At 51.4% G+C, this 12940-nt stretch overlaps 4 protein-coding genes across 4 annotated transcripts; 2 read left to right on the plus strand and 2 right to left on the minus strand.

Moving 5' to 3' along the window:
- Positions 1 to 234: 234 nt before the first annotated feature.
- Positions 235 to 4224, minus strand: ALTATR162_LOCUS7289 (uncharacterized protein; the record flags this gene model as incomplete). The annotated part of the gene is made up of 5 exons (XM_043314917.1): positions 235 to 1310; positions 1354 to 1382; positions 1432 to 1439; positions 2070 to 3930; positions 3983 to 4224. 5 exons carry the CDS (start codon positions 4222 to 4224, stop codon positions 235 to 237), a joined length of 3216 nt encoding a protein of 1071 aa, XP_043170852.1.
- Positions 4225 to 4531: 307 nt separating this feature from the next.
- On the plus strand, positions 4532 to 5618 carry ALTATR162_LOCUS7290 (uncharacterized protein; the record flags this gene model as incomplete). Its single annotated transcript, XM_043314918.1, has 2 exons — positions 4532 to 4715; positions 4774 to 5618. The coding sequence occupies 2 exons, from the start codon at positions 4532 to 4534 to the stop codon at positions 5616 to 5618; spliced, it is 1029 nt and encodes a 342-aa protein (XP_043170853.1).
- Positions 5619 to 7153: 1535 nt separating this feature from the next.
- On the plus strand, positions 7154 to 8731 carry ALTATR162_LOCUS7291 (uncharacterized protein; the record flags this gene model as incomplete). The annotated part of the gene is made up of 3 exons (XM_043314919.1): positions 7154 to 8164; positions 8218 to 8355; positions 8576 to 8731. 3 exons carry the CDS (start codon positions 7154 to 7156, stop codon positions 8729 to 8731), a joined length of 1305 nt encoding a protein of 434 aa, XP_043170854.1.
- A 1714-nt stretch (positions 8732 to 10445) lies between these two features.
- Positions 10446 to 12040, minus strand: ALTATR162_LOCUS7292 (uncharacterized protein; the record flags this gene model as incomplete). Its single annotated transcript, XM_043314920.1, has 4 exons — positions 10446 to 10537; positions 10593 to 11538; positions 11586 to 11727; positions 11781 to 12040. The coding sequence occupies 4 exons, from the start codon at positions 12038 to 12040 to the stop codon at positions 10446 to 10448; spliced, it is 1440 nt and encodes a 479-aa protein (XP_043170855.1).
- Between the last annotated feature and the right edge of the window lie 900 nt (positions 12041 to 12940).

Raw genomic sequence — 12940 nt, forward strand, 5'->3', positions numbered from 1 at the left:
AACCGTTACTTTATACTACATACATAGACCTGTCGTTGAGATCAGGTCAGACCACGTCTACATCAACACCTCGGTCATGCTTCTATCTCGATTTTACATTCGTGTTTCGATACGCTGTCCTTGTAATAAGGGTGGCCATACGTCGGCGCTGTTCGATCAATTCTTACATACCAATCAAAAGAGTATTACCAACTCCAACTTTGCAAGTTCGTCCACATTGAGTCGTGGCTCTGCTTACTTGCTGATATCATCACCCCAGACCTGCTTAGCGATCTCCACACTCAGTCTAACCTTGGCCCATTGCTCCTCCTCAGTCAACTCGTTGCCCTCGGCCGTAGAGCTGAATCCACACTGGTGGCTCACACACAGCTGATCCAGACCCTTTGGTGCAATCTTAGCCGCCTCATGGAGCCTCTTAACAATCTCGTCCTTGTCGTCCAGGGTGTTCTTCTTACTGCTCATAACACCGAGCACAACAACCTTGTGTTCAGGCAAATGACGCAGCGGAGAAAAGTCGCCAGATCGCGCATCGTCGTACTCGAGGAAGTACGCGTCGACGTTCAGTTCCTTGAAGAGGACTTCGGAGACGGGCTCGTAGCCACCAGAAGCAAACCACTTGGAACGGTAGTTGCCGCGGCAGAGATGGATGCCGATCTTCATGTCTGAAGGTCGCTTCTCGATGGCTTTGTTGATGAGTTCGGCGTATTTGCGGGGTAGGGTGCTTAGGTCTTCGTTGCGTTCTTGCTCGGCGGCTTTACGCATATCGGGGTCGCAGAGGTAGGCAAGGTTCGTGTCGTCGAGTTGGACGAAGCGGCAGCCGGCCTTGTAAAGGCTGTCTAGCTCTTCTTGGTATACGCGCGCGAGGTCCTCGAAGAAGACGTCTAGGTCGGGGTATGCGGAGATGTCGATGGAAGCGCGGCCGCCACGGAAGTGTACCATTGTTGGTGATGGGATGCATACTTTTGTGCTCGCCTTTCCACCATTGTTTTTGATCGCTTGCTCAAGGAATTCGAAGTCCTTGACTTGGATCGCCTCGGGGTGCCCCAACTTTCCCTTGACCACCAGTGTTGGTGGCGAAAAGCCATCCTTGTGTCTGATGTTTCCTACCTGACCCTTCTCCTCGATACCAGCGAGGTGCTTGAGGAAATCAAGGTGGAAGTATGCACGACGGAACTCGCCATCGGTAACGGAGCGAAGTCCGTTTTCTATCTGCTTCTTTGCGACATCGTTGATGTGCTCGTCCTCGACTTTGCGGAGTTCGTCAGTGGTGATCTCTCCATTAGCAGCCTTTGTACGTGCTTCGAGGACGGCTTTGGGGCGGAGGAAGGAGCCGACGTGGTCGGCACGGTATACACCAGTGGGGAGAGGCATTGTGTCTAGTTCTGTGCGATGGTTAGCATTTCGTGTCACCATCGTTCTTTCAATACCTACAATATATGCTATATGAATGTTACTGTACAATCTTTTGTCTGTCAAACACAATGATATCGTCGTCTGACTAGAGTCTTAGCAGTAAGCAGAAGAGAGGAAACACATCTGCCGAAAATTTGTACGCGGCTTGTTCGCTCCAAAATCGCATGATGTACCTATTAGCACCTAATCTTGAAGCTACCCCACTGCGACAGTTCGGCAGTTACTAGGCAGCGAACTAAAACCCTGGATTCGTGGTGCCGAGGAAAAGCCTGCACGGAGAAACCGCTCCGAATGGTAGCTGCACCGCGGGCAAAGGCTTGTAGGACATGGAAAATACAGGCAAAGACCCTGTGTACACGAGAAGTTCAGTACCAGTGACTTACCCCGTAGTAGTTGGGTAGGGTCGGCGGCTGGAAGCAACTTGATGACGTTTGGCGGGGTAGATCCCACGACCCCGGTCAAGACCGATCGGTCACTTCGTGTTCGCAGACCGTTCACATGATTGAGCGTCAAGAATATATGAAATTGGGTATATTGAAACGTGTATGATAGAGGCGATATGAAGTAAAAGGTGTGGTTGGTAGTCAGGCAGATGGTTAAACAAGTATCCGATGAGACACATACCTTCTGTCGTATGTTTTCTACGCAGCCTTCACAAGCTTCGCTTCTAGAAGCTCGCCGAATTGGCCTTCCCACAAGCCCTCTTCCTCGTCATCTTCCTCCATCAATAGAGCGTCGGCAGCGTTGTAGATACGATTGCCCTTGCTATCAAACTTCTTCTCCCTCTTTGGGAGGTCGCGCAAAGCGATCTTTAGCTGTATCGTGCCGGCGCCAGGCCCCGAGTCGCCTTCTTGCTCAACAGTAGCTGTTTTGTAATCACTAATCTCGGGTGTGACGGTGATGGGATTTACGGTGAAGAATTTGCATGCGATAACGGCACCGGCTTTCATGTCGGATGATGTGAGATCTGGCAATGTGCTCATATCTTCAGGAAGCGGTGGTAGGTCGGACTGCGCAGCCATCGCAAGATCCTGGCGCAACTGGTCCTCCACTGCTGCATTTATGGTCTCAGAGTCGGGGTTAGTTGCAGGAGCATCGTCATAGTCTAATATGATCTTTTCTTCCTCTTCCTCCTCTTCGTCAGGCGTTGCCTCCTGCGGCGCATAGCTCCGTCTCTTCTGCTTCTTCTTCGCAGCTTTGTCACGCATAAGCTTGCTGGCTGGGTCCCAGTGCTGCTGGAACGGGAAAGGCGGAGCGCTGAGCTCAAATTCCTCCTCCCAGCATTCAAATGCCGAGAGATTGATCCGTGTCTTCCAAAAGTCGGGATCAGAGGCACCCTCGGGCTCCGAAGGTTCTTCGGGTGCTGCTTTCGCCTTGGTTTTCCTGAGAACAGGTGCAGCCTGCCGAGCAAGTATTCGACCAATGGCGCGCGTATCTGGTCGCATTCTTCTTGAGGGAGCCTCTTTCTTTGCTGGTGTCTCTTCTTCCCCTAGGGCGGCAAGCGATGCTTCTGTTTTCTCCATGACCGGAGTCGTTGACTGCATAGGCTCGTCTGCTGGTGCTGTCGCATCTGAACTTTGTCCAAATCTCGCCATCAGATCCTGTTTCCTTCGTTCGAGCTCTGATGTATCGTCCGCAACCTCTTCTATCGGCTCATCTTCATCTAACCGCTTCCTCTTGCCTTCAGACTTGGCAAAGCGCTGTGTATGTTCGGGTTCTTCTTCGGTTCGACCATATCTCCCTTCTTCGTAGTCGGCCAGGTCCGCGAGCGTTGCATTTTCAGGAAGCTTCCCCGAAGCCTTCAGACTACGCAGACGGTTAGCCTTTGTACGTCGTGCATTCCTCAGCTTCGTGGTTTTTAGACCTTGGCCAGGGGTTACATGCTGTGTAGCTGGCCTGGCCTTGCGACCGTCCTTGGATGACAAGACATCGGGCGGAGAGCTTGCGTCGCTATCGTCAGAGTCGGAATCGCTGTCGCTCGAAGTATCTGAATCTGAATCTGAAGTGTCTGAGCCGCTGGACGACACGTCTGACTTTGTGTCTGCGTTTGCACCTTCGTCTGATTCCGATTCCGAGTCTGATTCGGAATCCGAAGCATCAGACGATGAAGCCTCGTCCTCTGCCCCTTCAGGAGCAAAGTCGTCATCATCTTCCTCACTATCATCAGATGCTTCTATTTCTGGTCGCTTGAACTGCACCGACTTGGCTGCTCGTTGCGACCGTGATGCCTTATTCCCCGACCGGTTGTGGCTGTTCATCATCGCAAGCTCTTCGCGCACTTCAGTTGTGTCTCCATTTTCTGTAAGCAGTCCAACAGCTTCGGTATCATCCTCGGCCTGTCCGTCGTCTAGTCGGCGTCGTTTGCGCGGGGGTATGCGAACGGCGGGTCGATTAGGCTGTCGAAGGTAGGGTCGGCCAAAAGGAACGCCATCGACGAGGTGCTGACCTCCATCTGAGATTTGGTCACGGCCGGTGAGGGTGCGCGCGCGCACTTCGGCAGTCATGAGTGGTCGGATGCTGGTAGGTTATTAGCAGGCGCCAATGTAGAAGAGGGTTTAGGGATACGTACGAGACATGGTCGTCTTCCTTGAGCGAGTTGATGACGGGCATGAAGTGCAGGCACTCGAAGCCGCTCACCTCGACGACATAGTGCTCCAGGCCCCAGTGCTCTGCCTCTAGCGGGATGATGAGGTTGACATCTTCGAGTAGACGCGTGATGGTGTAAGCCTGCGTACTGTTCGTCTCAGGCACACTCCATAGAATGTTGGCGGCGGGCAGGCCGTTTCTCTGCACTGTCAATCGAAGCCTCATGCTGGCGTGTTGAGTCGCATGTGTGCGCGCGTACGATGCGATCGAGGCGTCGCGAACTTTTGGATGGAGCTAGCCCATGACGATCTCTCTGTGCATTTGGGGCTAGCACCGTTTGGAACTAGCGCGTCTTCAGCTTAGTGGATTCTACATGTCACTGCCCAGGCAATGCAAACAGCAAGTGTATTACCACCCGCGCATGACGCAATTCTCAATCCTTGACTGCGCTATATATCTGTAATCAAGGGCCACAGTTTCGGCTTGATCAGTTGCTGTCCGTCCCAGTTCAAATCTCCCACAAATTGTCAGCATGCCTGTCAGTATGCCTATCAGTACGCTCAAAGGCTCCTGGAAGCGGCTTCTTGACGACGAGCGACTCCGCAGATCATCACAAGTTCTATCTGTGATCGATCAGAATGTCTGCATCTTTGGTGGTGAGGTGAAACCAAGGGAACCCATAGATGACAAAGTTGACATCTTCTCGCTCAAGTCTGGTATTTCTTCCCCTCGTTACTAGTAGGCCATCAGGGTACACCACTAACGACGCCACAGATGCAAAGAATTTGGAAACTAAGGCTATTTCTTCGGCACCCACTCCGCGTGTTGGAAGTGCATCAGCCGTACTGGATGGTAAGATGTATCTTTTCTCTGGTCGAGGCGGCATCGATATGGCCCCGATAGAGGAGCATGGCGCAGTGTGGTGCTTCGATCCGGCAAGCTCAGCCTGGTCAAATATCATGCCGACTGATTCGTCTGCACCATACCCACCAGCTCGCAGCTATCACTGCTCCACCAGTGATGGCAAGGACACTTTCTTCCTCCATGCTGGATGTCCAGCAAGTGGCCGCCTCTCAGATCTGTGGATGTTCAATGTCAAAGATCGTACATGGACACAAGCTCCCGATGCTCCAGCACCCCACAGAGGAGGAACCTCCATTGCCTACAGTGGTGGCAAGCTATACAGGATGAACGGATTTGATGGCACCACCGAGCAGGGTGGTAGTATCGATGTCTTTGATATTTCCAACAACACTTGGTCGACCGAGACGTTCAAGGCTGATGGAAATGACGGGCCTGAGGCTCGTAGTGTCTGTGTGCTTCTACCAGTCAAGCTTGCTAAGAAGGACAAGCTTCTCACTCTCTTCGGTGAACATGATCCTTCGTCGCTTGGTCACGCTGGCGCAGGCAAGATGTTGAAGGATGTCTGGATATACGACATTAGCGAGAAATGGTGGACACAACTACATCCTAATGGCAGCGATGGTGTTCCCGATCCGCGTGGCTGGTTTGATGCCGATGTCGTCAAGGCTGAGAGCGGCAACGACAGTGTTATCATCCACGGTGGGCTTGGCGAGAACAATGAGCGACTGGCCGACATGTGGCAGCTCGCCTTCTAAACACAACACACCATAAAGAATGAAGCGAATTAAATTGGGGCATTGCTCGCTGGATGTAGCACAGAGTACTAACTTGCAACACGTAAGTACGTCAATGTGATTACCTACTCCGAGCCTCATGTAATGACCATGCAACATCCACAGCATCATCTGGGTCTCAAAGCCGGCCTAATGATTATGATAGCTTCATAGTGACGAACTACTGTTCGACCTACTTGGGTTTACTGGTTCTTCATATCTATCAAGCAACATATGCTGCTTTTTAAAGGAACGACTTGGCGCAGTCTCCGGTTGACAACGTATTGTTACATCAGCTAGGATGACTATTACCAAGCCTGTATGTATTTCAGGAGCAAGTCGGTAAGGATAGAAAGCTGTTTCGAAGTAGCAGATGGAGAGCTCTTGGGCTCTGGAGGATGTTAACGATCCATCACGGGGGAGTCTAGACTGGTTTGCAGTGATTATCGAGGCTCTCACCCCAGCGACAATAAAAAAAGAGACCGATGAGTTCGGTCACGTCTGACCCGAGAGCCACCGCGAAGGACCTTTTTAACAATTTTTTGTTTGTCCGATATGGCCCAAACGTCGGAATGTGGGGATTTGTGTGTAGTAAACAGTGTGGTGTATTGTATTTTTCGAAGTAGGACTATCTCCATTTGCTGCGATATGGGTTGACGATCTGCATCTGAATTGGAGTTGTGCGTTCACGTACACGAGAACTCCGTTGTTGCAATAATTATAACTCGACGTGACGCGTAAATTTGAATGTCCCGAGGTCTGATGATTGAGAACTCTCTTCACCTCATCGTCTTCCTTGCTCTTTCATATACCCTTCACTTCTGTGTATTGTTCAAATACATGGAAATGATTTCTTTGTTCACTCAATTGATCGGCGGTTCAATCAACGTGCAATGCATGATTAGTGCAAAGTGCGCGTTATACCTCGGCTGTATGACCCCGCTGTCTACACTACAGTGCTACGCATGAGGCATCGAGGTCCGGTATGCCTCCGTTCGACCATGGAGCAACTGAGTATCTGGCATAGCATACACATGAGGTTTTGAGACTTCGTACGAGATGTTCGCACGAGACCACCTGCAAGCGCATGCTAAGCGCTACTCCACATCCCGCGCCCTTCTTCCGCACGTCTCCGCGCGTCATCGCTTCCCCGCACGATGAAGCCTTGGATAGACTTAAACATGTAGTAAATCGCACGAGACGCGCTGGATCAGCTTGAAGAGGCATCGCGGATATCTCGCTCTTGAATCATTGAGTAGAATTATCAGAATGCATTTTGTAGTCCTTGCTTGGGCAGCTGCTGTAGCACTTGTTGCGCGCATCCTTTTTCCGTTCCTGAAGGCTGTTTCCTCACCATTGCGAGATGTACCTGGTCCGATTGCAGCGCGATTCACGGATCTGTGGTATCTATGGCGAGTGAAGGGAGGGTCATTCGAACATGATAACATTGAGCTGCATAGAAAGCATGGCAAGCTTTACCCTTTCGTCAGTATCTTTTTTCGGATGCGCGTACTTACATGTTTACCATAGGCGAGATAGTTCGCTACGGTCCAAATCGCTACTCCTTCTCCTCACCAGGCGCCCAAAAGACCATCTACGGTCATGGCGCCAAATTCCCAAAATCCTCGTGGTACGCGACGTGGCAGAACCCACATCCTGACCAATGGTCTCTCTTTGCCGACCAGTCTATACCACGACACAGCGAAAACCGGCGCCAATACCAAAGCGCATACACCATGTCCTCGCTTGTCAACTACGAGTCATATGTTGATGAGTGTGCGGACCTATTCAGCCAGCGCCTCCAAGAGGTAGCGAGTGCGGGCGCGTATGCCGATATGGGACATTGGCTTCAGTGTTACGCCTTTGATGTTATTGGAATGATAACTTTCTCCAAGCGACTGGGCTTCTTGGACAAGGGTGAGGATATCCGTGGCATCCTTGTGGCTCTCGAGGATCTCTTGTGGTATGCCACTCTTACAGGCACCTACTCCTGGCTGCACAAATACCTAGCTCCGATTAGGAACTTTCTGGCTGGGCCAAAAGGAACAGGAAGAGCGTATGTGATGAAATTCACACAGGAATGTATTATGGAGCATCAGCAGGAACATGCCAAGGGTATACCCGTCGACGGTGCTGAAGAAGGAAAAGGAACAAGCATGGACTTTTTGACCAAGTTCTTCAAGAAGAATGCGGATGATCCAAAGTCGTTCTCCATGTACCACCTCACAGTGGGCTGCGTATCAAACATGACCGCTGGTTCAGATACTACAGCCATCAGTCTCTCTGCAATCCTGTACTACATGCTCAAGAACCCACAGACCTTTGAGACACTGCGTCAAGAGATCGACGAGCGGCAACGCGAGGGAAAGATTGGCCATTACATCACGTTCAAGGAAAGCCAGGATATGCCCTATCTTCAGGCCGTTATGAAGGAAGCGCTGCGGATGCATCCCGCCACGGGCCTACCACTTGAGCGCGTAGTACCCGCTGGAGGAGCAAGCATATGTGATCGATTCTTTCCCGAGGGCGTAAGTTGCTGTGTATATCAATTTCACGTGTGGCGTGCTGACAGATTGGATAGACAATCGTCGGAACCAACTCCTGGGTCGCCCATCGCGACACGTCAGTTTTCGGTCCTGACGCACACATGTTCAGGCCTGAGCGCTGGCTCAGCTCCGACAAAGAGAAGCTTAGTCTCATGGAGCGAAATTGGATGCCGGTATGTCACCTTGTTCAGCATGTGCCGCCACTGTTTGCCTGCTTCGTTTCCACTCTCGGAACGCCACGCATCATCAATCACCTTTTCTCATTATCTCAGCCAGCCTCACCAGCTCAGTTATCTCGTTTAACTTCTTCTCTCGGTGGACAGCGGCTGACGCAAAACGTGGCAACAGTTTGGCCTAGGCTCACGGACGTGCATCGGACGACACATTTCGCAGTTAGAAATGTCCAAGCTAATACCCATGCTGGTGCGCGACTTTGACTTTTCTCTCGCCCCCCACCTGCAGGCTGCGGACTGGGAAACGACGAATTACTGGTTTGTTAAACCGAGGGATTTCCAAGTCAAGGTCATGGTACGACAACAGGGACGCTGATCTGATGTTGAGGAGCAAGCAGCAGCAGCAACGGCCCGTCGGGTAACTGAGTACCCGGTTCTGGGTGCGGCTGCGATGTGTCGGTTGCTATACTTGGAATGTAAGATTGAGTGGTTGAGCAATTGCGGTATCGATTGACATGTTAACGTGCAGTAGTGTAGTGGGATACAGGGTACAGTAGCAGGCCAGATGTATGATAGCAGATAACAACCCGATCGCACTGTACATACTCTGTTGTTGCAGTATCTACTACGTCTTAGCGAGCGTCGTGATGCATAGACGACATATATTGGAAGAAGCCGTGGTGGCGTTCTCGATTCTAATCTACACATTCTGGAATTTCAAGGCGCCCGGTTGTTGCTCCGCGGCTTGTGCCGTCCCACGTTGTTCTTCAACCTGCATCGCTATGTATGCATGCAGGCATGTATGCAAGGCGATGGACCAGGTAAGTTACCACCGGTAAATTCGTGGTCTAGGTTATGAGGCCAACATTGCTGCCGCGGTTCGCAAGTGAGAAAAACCCGGAAATAGTAAAATTGATGTTGGGGGGTAAGAGTGGATGATGCCTTGATATTGTAGGCAACATGGGACGTCGCGCCGTGAGAGACGAGACGGCGTGCTGCCTAGTCGTTGCCCCTCTTCTGATCAAATGGACCCCTTCTTGCATCATCAATCATCAGTCCATGGTACCCTAAACCTGCCCCTGAGCCTTTCTCCATGATTCTCTTAATCTTCCGATGGGGAAGCAAAGAAAGGGACGCCTCCACGTGCGAAACAGCCGACTCGATAAGGGTACCAGAAAAGCAAATACCCACCCAGACTGCTAACTTACTCAAGCTTGACCAGCTTGAACCAAGGAAACTAGAAACGAGACGATGCCTAAGTGCGGCGCAGTTCGCACCTTCCCGCACTCAGATAAGCGGAAGCGTCTCCGTCCCCTGCAGCAAGCTTAACACGTCAGTCGTGCTCGTATCCGCGCGCTCTGATTCGCTAGGAGTGGCGTTGCGATTTTTACATTTGGATTAACCGACTGAGTCGCGAGCTAGGCGAAGTGGAGATTAGCAAAGTGGCTCAACAGAAAGTTTATCGCGCTTTAGCATTCGTATTGGGGGTGATTTTCTCAGGGGTGCGAAGGCATGCGTGGGCGGGCGAGAACGGGCTTTGAAACTGGGCGAGGGTGGATTGTTCGGTTGTTTGCTGCTTCCGGGATGGAAGAAGGATGATGGTGTGATTTGCAAGTCAATGAATGCAAGGCTGCAAGTTGCATGCTGGAGTGGGTTTTCTGCAAGGCTGTTGAGACGATGAGTGCGGAATACGAGATGTACCTATGCGAAGATTATGCACGGCGATGCGTTCGATAGTGTCACTAGATTTACTCTGCAGGTCGTCAACTACCGTCACAAGTAAGCTGCAGACGGGATGGTGTGGTGCTATGCGAGTAAGTGATCAGAAAAAAATCTATTAGATACTACAGTATTGCTTGTCCTTATCTGTAAAATGTACAATGCACTTTAGATGCCCAAGGACGCCTTGGCGCCACTACCATGCCCGTAAGAAAAAGAAATGAGAAAACGTTCGTCTAATGTGCCCTTGTTCCACGATTACCGTTAAAGAAAAGAAAGCTAAGGCGTCCGTGATCGTGCATGTCGAAGTGGATCCTCGGAATTGGAAAAGAAAAATGGAATGAGGATTCGGCAGTCAGAAGCGGCCGAGCTTAGCACTTGCCGGCCTGCCACATCTTGACAGACTTGACGGTCATACCGCGCTCAGTGCCCTCACCCCAGGTTGGGAGCCAGTCGTCCTTTGCTATTGTAGAAGTCAGTAAAGTGCTCATACGATTGTAACGTGGATATCAACGTACCGTTCCAGAAGTCACGGACAGCAAAGTCACTGCCATCAACCCATGGCTTGTTGCCCTCGCCATCGAAGAACCAGCCATTTTGTGCACCAACGGCAACATTAAGAATGAGGTAAAACTTCTCGTCAAATGGCGCGTTCTTGCCGCCTTGCTTCCAAGGGTCTTCGAACAGGGTACCATTGCTAGTCGTCAGACCATTAAAGCCACCCTTCTTCCATAGCTTGTTCTTCTCGTTGAACTTGAAGTACATGACCTGCTTGAGACGGCTGTCGAGGTACAAGAAGAGGTAGTCCTCAGTCCACTCGAGACCGAATGTGTGCCAGCTGGATGCGAAGTCTGTGCGGCGGAAGAAGGAAGTACCGTGAGTGTTGATGTAGCCATCGTGCTGGTAGTCGGGACCCCAGTGGAGCGTAGAGGAGACGAAGTCGCGACCTTCGGGGTATTTGTAGTCATTGCCACGGAACTCAGCAATGTCAATTTCTCCGCTACGTGGCCAATCACCGTATACGTTGTCTTCGGGCATCATCCAAATGGCGGGCCAGAGCCAGTCACCTTTCGCTGTCTTTGCAACGACTTCAACGCGGCCGTACTTGATCGACTTCTTGCCTTTGGTGGTCATGCGTGCAGAGCGAACAGGGGGGATGATAGCTCCGGTGGTCGAGTTGGAGCGAATACCGCACGACTTGTAGTCAGTGGACGTGCAAGAGCCGTCACCATCTGCCTTGGTGATGTTCAGAGTGTAGCCATTGACGATCTGCTCGGCTGTGATGCTAGTAGATTCGGTGGTGAGGGTGGGCACAATGTGAAGACCTTCCGCGTCAACGAAGCTGTTCTTAGGGTCATCGGTTGTCCAGTCAAACTCTCCGTTGCCGTATCCGCCAGTCTGAATCTCGTAACCCCAGTTGGCGGGATCAATCTTCTCGAAATTGTCTTCCATGATAAGACATTGCTGCCAAGATGTTAGCCAAAGGAAAGAATGATGAGGGTCGATCATACATCAGGTATTTGAGCCTCTTGCACACCAGTGTACATGATATATCCACTGACGGCGAAACCGACGATGATGAAGCCGAGGGTGATCCAGTTGCCGACTTTGGTCTTCTTCATTCGTGGATCGTCGACCCATGGTTGCTCACGCCTACAGTTCCGATCAGCTCAATGTAGATAGCGTTTAGGATGGACTATGCATACTCTCCCCGTAACCTGTAACTCCGGAAGGGCCGCGGTTGTTTCCGTATCTCAGAAGCGTTGCCAAACTGGCTTCCATATACTGGACCTCCGAATGAAAGGTTGGAGGGGTTTCTGGGGATGTAGGTTCCCGGTGATGAGGACTCGGGACGCATCCTTTGTGACATGCCGGCAGGAAGGTCTGGGACATCTTGGGAGTGAGCCTGAGGTGGAGCATCCTCCTCAGGGATTGCTTTCTTGTTACGCTTGAAGAAAGAAGGCATCGTCGTGATTTGGGATGACTGAAAGTGTCAAATGCGGAATACAGAAATGCCAAAGTATTCAGCGATGGGCAAGGTAGTTTATTGCCGTACGCGACCTCGTCTAAGGAGATTAGAAGAGTACGCCAAAACAATGCAGGGAACGTTGTTGAGAGCTGAAGTATCGATACCACAAGCCGAGCGAGCGCCGCGCTGAGTTTTGCGGCACCGATAAATCGATAGTAGACTGAACCGTCGTCGGGAAGAGCGAGATTCTCTGATTCGAGAGCCTAGATTTAGAATACTCAACAGGCTCTAGGCGTATCTACCGTTCTCGACATGATGGCTTCTGCAAGTGCAAGGGGCGGGCAGTGCCCATGGCAGTTTCAACCCAGTCGCCTGTTACGGTCTTAGAGATAACGCACAGTAGTGTCGAAGTCACTAGCGTTCTTTTAGACGCAGGTACGTCAAAAGCCATGAGATAAGCACAGGGCTAGTGTGACAGCCTTGCAGTCAGCACGTCAGGGGGAAAGCCACATGCCACTAGCTATACGGAAGGATTTGACCGACTGTGTTAGGCTTGGCTTGAGGCTTAACGTTCGAGAGCATGATTTGGTCGTCGGACGCCACGGCACATCATTCCATGGTTCGTGTCTAGATTAGCGCCCGGCCGATCGCCTACCAAAACCCGCGTGATCTTCGCTTGGATTTTCCACGCTTGTACCCAGACAAAGGGTAGACCTGGAGTTGCACGTTCATGGTCTTGACGGGAGCCATCGATGCATTGGCGGGTCAGCCCACAGACGGCCTGCCAGCATGCACCCTTCCGATATTGTGTCCTTCCCTCCGTATCTGCACGTCGGTGGCTAAATCCTGCACTTGGGCTTGCTGACCCATTGTTGTCGATTGACTTATCGGCGAACC

The sequence above is a fragment of the Alternaria atra genome (assembly GCF_907166805.1).
Source record: "Alternaria atra isolate CS162 genome assembly, contig: 28, whole genome shotgun sequence".
NCBI classification, from domain to species: Eukaryota; Fungi; Ascomycota; class Dothideomycetes; order Pleosporales; family Pleosporaceae; genus Alternaria; species Alternaria atra.